Source organism: Alosa alosa, chromosome 5, assembly GCF_017589495.1.
Source record: "Alosa alosa isolate M-15738 ecotype Scorff River chromosome 5, AALO_Geno_1.1, whole genome shotgun sequence".
NCBI lineage: Eukaryota > Metazoa > Chordata > Actinopteri > Clupeiformes > Clupeidae > Alosa > Alosa alosa.
In genome coordinates, this window is record NC_063193.1 from 35,934,029 (window position 1) to 35,941,303 (window position 7,275).

A 7,275-nucleotide genomic window follows, 5' to 3' on the forward strand; every position below is an offset into this window, starting at 1 on the left:
GGGCGCGGGTGTGTGTGTGTGTGTGTACCGTGTGGAGAGTACACTCTCAGGTTGATGGGCACGGGTGTGTGTGTGTGTGTGTGTGTGTGTACCGTGTGGAGAGTACACTCTCAGGTTGATGGGCACGGGTGAGATGCCTTTGTTCTGTCCAGTCACTCGGTCCGTTTCCGCCTCAATCTCCAGACGGACCTCATCGAAGTCTGTGAACTTCTTCCCTTTACAGTGCAGGAACTCAGCATATCTACACCTGCCTGCCCCACTTGCCTACCTGAAACACACACACTAGGGCAAGGATATGTTACATGCAGCCCCACTGCCACTGCTCACTACAAAACAGTAAAACACCACACACAGCTAACATCCCACACACACAAACACTGTGGAACAGATGGTGTTGTTCGGTATTGATCAGGCACACATAAAGGACAGATCAATCATAAAGACAGATATTGATTGATTTATTCAAATGTAAAGGACAGATCAATCATAAAGGCAGATATTGATTGATCTATTCAAATGTAAAGGAATATAGTTCCGTACTCATTTATTCGACTTTACCTCTTCCCCTGGAAGTGGATTTACAAGCCAAAGGAACCATGAGCAATCTCCAAGAACTTGTGGACATCAAGCGCTCACTCCATAATCGAGCCTTTATGGCAGGGTGGGCGGGTGGGAGCCATTTTACCGGGAGTTTCCCAGAAAGCACCTGAACGCTCTTTTGAAGTGAATTAGTGAAACACAATGAGGTGACTTCAGCCGTGGCCTACTGGTCAGGGGTTCGAACCCGGCAGCCTCCGGTTACGGAGTTGGAGGTGCTAACCAATGAGCCACAGCTTTTCCAATATTGTGTGTGTGTGTGTGTGTGTGTGTGTGTGTGTGTGTGTGTGTGTGTGTGTGTGTGTGTGTGTGTGTGTGTGTGTGTGTGTGTGTGTGTGTGTGTGTGTGTGTGTGTGTGTGTGTGTGTGTGTTGGCTGGGGGGCAGTTGTGTGTGTGTGCGTGTGTGTGTGTGTTGGCTGGGGGGGCAGGTGTGGGAACTCACCTGTGGGGCAGTTGATTAGCTGCAACACCAGAGGCGGCGATGTCGTGCCAAACCCTGAGGGCAGAAGTCCCTTTCAGGAAGAGAGAGAAGAGAGAGGAGGAGAGGAGGAGGAGGAGAGAAGAGAGAAGAGGAGGAGAGAAGAGAAGAGAGGAGGAGAGGAGAGGAGGAGGAGAGGAGGAGAGGAGGAGAGAAGAGGAGGAGAGGAGGAGAGAGAGAGAGAAGGAGGAGAGGAGGAGGAGGAGAGAGGGAGGAGGAGGAGGAGAGGAGGAGAGAGAGAGAGGAGAGGAGGAGAGAGGGAGGAGGAAGAGAAGAGGGGAGGAGGAGGGAGAGTGAAGAGAGAGGAGAAGGAGGAGGAGGGATGGGGAGGGAGAAGGGAGAGGAGATGTGAAGAGAGAAGAGGAGGAGAGGATGAGAGGAGGAGAGAAGAGAGAGAGAGGAGGAGAGAGGAGGAGGAGGAGGAGAGAAGAGGAGGATGTAGAAGAGAGAGAGGAGGAGGAGGGAGGAGAGAGAGAGAAGAGGAGGGGAGAGAGGAGAGGAGGAGAGGAGGAGAGGAGAGAGGAGGAGAAGAAGAGGGAGGAGGGAGGAGAGAGAGAGAGAGAGAGGAGGAGAGGAGGAGAGGAGGGGTGAAGAGAGGAGAAGGGGAGGAGAGGAGGTGGGAGGAGAGGGAGGAGTGGAGAGGAGAGGAGGAGGAGGTAGGAGAGGGAAAGAGTGGGAGAAGGGGAGGAGAGGAGGAGGGCGAGGGAGGAGAGAGAAGGAGAGGAGAGGAAAGAGTGGGAGAAGAGGAGAGTGGGAGAAGGGGAGGAGAGGAGGAGGAGGGAGGAGAGGAGGAGAGGAGGAGAGAAGAGTGGGAAGGGAGGAGGAGAGGAGGAGGGAGAAGAGGTCATTCTTACTGACCAATATATATTTTACACACACACACACACACATCACACACACACACACACAGGGCAGAGGTGGGGCTGGCACACTCACACACACACACACACAGACACACACACAGTGAGACAGAGGTGAGAACTGGCGCACAACACACACACACACACACGCACACACACACACACACAGTGAGCAGAGGTGAGGGCACAGCACACATACACACACACACACACACACTCTCTCTCTCTTTAATCTCCTCTGCTCTTTCCAAAAGATAGAACCCCTTAAAAGTGTGTGTAGCCATGTGTGTATGTAAAGTATGTGTATGTGTACATGTATGTATATATGCTCCCCAACTTACATGTGTGTGTGTGTATGTGAGTATGAATTATATATAAATACATATATATATATGTGTATATATATATATATTTATTTATTAATATATTCATGTATGTGTGTGTGTATATTTATTAATATATTTATGTATATGTATATATATTCGTAATATGCAATGTATATATGTATATGTATATATATAACTATATATATAGTATATATATATTATTAATATATTAATGTATATATATGTAAATGTATATATATATTATATATATGTGTATATATATATATGTAAGTGTATGTAAGTATATTATATTATATATTATATATATATGTAAGTATATGTAAGTATATGTATATATATATATATATGTATGTAAATTATATATATTTAAATGTCAAAACTACAAAACCTATTAGCTATGTGAATGTGTGTGTCTGTGTGTTTAAGTGTGTGTGTGTGTGTGTGTGTGTGTGTGTGTGTGTGTGTGTGTTTAAGTATGTGGAGAGAGGCTAGGAGCCTGTTGGCTGTGTGAGAGTGTGTGTGTGTGTGTTAAGTGTGTGTGTGTGTGTGTGTGTGTGTGTGTGTGTGTGTGTGTGTGTGTGTGTGTGTGTGTGTGTGTGTGTGTGTGGAGGTGTGTGGAGAGAGGCTAGGAGCCTGTTGGCTGTGTGAGAGCTGAGACTCAGGGGTGTCTGGCCCACACAATGGGCTCTCTGTGTGATAGACACCACAGCATGCCTCTCATAAACACATGGTGCACACACACCCACCTCCACACACACCTCACCATTCACACACACACACACACCACACACACACACACATGCACACACCACACACACCATTAACTACCTACCTCAGACTTCCTTGCAGACTGGCTTTCATTCAGTTCATAGTTAGATTTAGTTAGTTGGTTGATTGGAATGACAGGAAGTGGAGATTAAATTATTAATGATTCAAAGCAATTCACAGTCCCACAACAGAAAAGAATGTGTTGAATCTCACATACACACTACATAAACTTACTAATTCAAATTTGAATTGTAATTCTACATCCTGTTTTTGACTTCAAGAATTGAATTTGAATTTAGGAATCCTTCTCAATTCAATTCTGAATTTTGCACAAATAAAACTCACCACCCACTACACACCTCAACTACTATACAATGTGTGCTCTCTCTCTCACACACACTACCTAACCCCTCTGATATTGCTCTCTCACACACACTACTGAGTCTCACTCACAAGCATGCCACTTCTTTTTCTGAATTTCTGCTTTCAGCAACAGAATGGATAAGTGTCAGTGTACATAACGCTTCTCAATAAATAACAACAGAATGGATAAGTTTTAAGTTTACATAACGCTTCTCAATAAATAACAACAGAATGGATAAGTGTCAGTGTACATAAGGCTTCTCAATAAGTAACATCAATTGCTTCAATTAATCAGGATTGGCACTGGTGAGCTAAGATAAGAAACTTAGTTTAATCAGGCTTGGCACTAGTGAGCTAAGATAAGAAACGTTACTTCAGTTAATCAGGCTTGGCACTCTAAGATAAAACTTAGTTTAATCGGGCTTGGCACTGGTGAGCAAAGATAAGAAACTTAGTTTAATCAGGCTTGGCACTAGTGAGCTAAGATAAGAAACGTTATTTCTGTTAATCAGGCTTGGCACTGGTGAGCGACGTCAGATGCAGGGCAGGGGAATGGAAGTGGGAACACAGAGAATCAGGGCAGAGAGTTGGACTGGTAGGCCTCCATTTTAACAGGGCAGGGAGTTGGACTTGTAGGCCTCCATTTTAAACAAAACTCATTCAACTGTTACTGCAAAATAAGAATAGAACACAGCATAGCGCCACACAGCGCCAGACAGCATAGCGTCTTAGTAAAGGTTAGCATAGCGTCTTAGTAGTAAAGGTTAGCATAGTGCCACACAGCGAACAACATAAGCGACGTCTTAGTAAAGGGAGTAGCATAAGCATACAGCGCCAGACAGCATAGCGTCTTAGTAAAGGTTAGCATAGCGCCACACAGCGCCAGACAGCATATAGCGTCTTAGTAAAGATTAGCATAGCGCCACACAGCGCCAGACAGCATAGCGTCTTAGTAAAGGTTTAGCCAGAGAATGTCTAATAAGGGGAGAACCGCCACTCTCAGGAAACTTCCGGTTTCTGAACTGGTTGCAGTTCCTTTTCTGGTTCACATGAGGCGCTCACGAATAAGTGCAGAATGAATGGAGGGCTATGGGCTGTACCTCAAATCCACTTTTCTCGGGATATAATTTTTTGCCAAGAAATTTGAATGTTGCATGCGAAAGAGGGACAGAGAAAATACACGCTGAGTATTATATTTTAGAGTCACTTATTTGTTCTAAAAGCTTTTCAAATGTGTCAATGACGCTATTCATTAGCAGAAAGCTAGTGTGTTGTGGGCAACAACGACCCAACCTGTAAGAAATCGAAGGATCGAAGTACTGTCATTCAACTTTTGACCTAATCCATGATCTTGCAGAAACCACAATCAATCTTCGATTTTTAAGGACAACCAGGTGAAAGAGACAAATTTGGCAATCTGGCTCCATAGGCCCCCATGTTTTGCACTTGATAATGATACACTTCTAGCGGAACTGCAGCAGATTGCAGGTACAATGGAGTTAATAGGGAGTGACCCGGCTCTCCGTAAACGGGCTCTGGTTTAGCTGAGGGCTGTTAGACTGGATAGACTCTTAGTCTTAGCAAAAGTTTAGCTGAGGGCTGATAGACTTGAGACTCTTAGTCTTAGTAAAGGTTTAGCTGAGGGCTGATAGACTTGGCCAAGCCAGAGTAGTTCATCTTTGACTTATCTGGGCGGGTAGATCATTAGCCATTATAAGCCAGCTGAATAAAATTCAATCTGTATTGTGTGTTATGGCTACACTACGGGACAGGCTTAACCAGCAAACATATGCTCTGTTTTGAGTTTAGGCTACACTACGGGACAGGCTTAACCAGCAAACATATGCGCTATGTTTTGAGTTTAGGCTACACTACGGGACAGACTTAACCAGCAAACATATGCGCAATGTTTTGAGTTTAGGCTACACTACGGGACAGGCTTAACCAGCAAACATGTGCTCTATGTTTTGAGATTCAGATTACATAACAAGAGGGTCAGTAAATAGGAGAACTGTCCTTGGTCCTGAACTCATTCAAACACAACTTCTCTCTCTGTACTAATCTGTACTGTATGTGTGTGTATGTGTGTGCGTGTGTGTGAGTGAGAGAGAGACTGACCAACGTCGGCACCCCTAGTGCCTGAGTAAGAACTGAATTACTGCAACGCGAGTGACAGCAGTAGAGCGTGACGTGTGGCGTGACGAGAGAGAGAGTGAGAGAGACGCAAGTAAATCTCTTTTATATTATGTTGCGTTCACTTTTCTCCTACGGAATACTACACACAGCTGCAGGCAAACCAGAATAATAGATTAATGCATGTCATATCACGGACGTTGAAAACGAGCGTCCATTGGCCAATGAGCAGGCGCTTTCGAACAGCGATGGAGAAAAACGAAGCAGCATTCGACCGGTAGAAACCTCGAGCACCATATGTATAGCGACACCCCACTAGTCGGTGTGTTCACGCCCTTCGCGTTCTTGAGGCTAGCACCTTAAAATTAGAAGCGCACTGCACGAGAAGTAGGCCTGCCACTTTCGAATAATGATGCAGTAGTATATGACCTTGCTTTGAAAGGTCAATTTGAACAGGAAACGTAAACGTAAGATGATGGATACGGCCCGTCGCTCTTTAAATTAATAATAGCCTAATAAAAATATTGGCCTGCACCTCAACCACACGCATCACCTTCAACATGGTGATTCCCCACCGCTGCAGTGGGCTGTGCAGATCGCGCATCAACACAAGAATATGTAACCATACCCAACGACTAGCATTGAAATTATTGAAATTGGCCTTTTTTGAATGCACACACTAACTTCAAACATAGTCTGTACCCAAGGTATAATGAATGAGAGGATTATGTCATCTGTTAACCTATAACCTACGTTCATTCAGTCTAGGCTACACAGATGCTTCGGAACACTGTCAGTCACGGGGGAAAAATCACCTAACGTGGATTTCGTGAACCTCATTTGTTTGTTTATTTATTTGTTTGTTTATTTAATAGTAACTATTATTAGGCCTAAATTGTGAAATCTAATTCATCTCAGTTTGCTCGAAATAATGTTTCATGATCACTTTTTGCTAGATACATCTCAATATACGGAGATGGACTCAACTTACTTGCCCACGAAGTTCTCCAACACAGAGCTCTTCCCTGCGCTCTGCCCCCCGACCACGGCGATCTGCGGGAGGTCCAGGTTGGCATTTTGTCCGATGGCAGAGAATGCATCCTGCATCTTATTCACCAGAGGAATAAGGTCCTCCATCCCACGGTTCCCCATCGTCTCTGATGAATGACGGCGTCTCCTTCACACGAGAACGGGACTAACACAAGACAATCCGAGCAAATCACACCCTCCTCAGTGTCCTCCTTTTAGAATGGTATACAGAAAAGCTTAGATGCTGATATTTATTGGCTTGGCGATATATTTGAGAGGCAGTTTCATTGAGTGTCTTTTGCGCAGGGGCTTCGCCTGCTCTCCTGATGATGTAGCCTAGTCCAGAGTAGAGATGCAGACACGGTCCTCCTCCGGATAGGTAGCGCGGAGAGACGCTATTACATATTCATAACGATAGGGGCGCGATGCGCTCAGCCTCAGACGCCCCGTGGGTGTGGAACTATGGTGATATATTTTCGTAAATCAAACCGTATATATATATATATATATATATACCATTCTCTTCAAAATGCACGTGAACAAAAACGTCTCTAATGAAACTGCATTAGAGACCAGAGAGAGTTAGCTTTGTTTGCCTCGTGGACACGCTCGATGGCTGAGTTTTGCAGTTGAAACTCCGACCCAAAGAGGGAGCTCTCTGTTGCAAAGTAGATGCCAGCAAATTGTCGTCATTCCGTGT

General features: G+C 44.8%; 1 protein-coding gene across 1 annotated transcript in view; it reads right to left on the reverse strand.

The window, feature by feature from the left end:
• dnm1b (dynamin 1b) overlaps window positions 1–7,038 on the reverse strand; it is a 36,372-nt gene extending 29,334 nt beyond the window's left edge. Inside the window, 3 exon segments of the mRNA XM_048244585.1 lie at window positions 93–241; window positions 1,036–1,109; window positions 6,534–7,038. Of these exon segments, the coding sequence (XP_048100542.1) occupies window positions 93–241; window positions 1,036–1,109; window positions 6,534–6,698 (388 nt within the window). The 5' untranslated portion in view covers window positions 6,699–7,038.
• Between the last annotated feature and the right edge of the window lie 237 nt (window positions 7,039–7,275).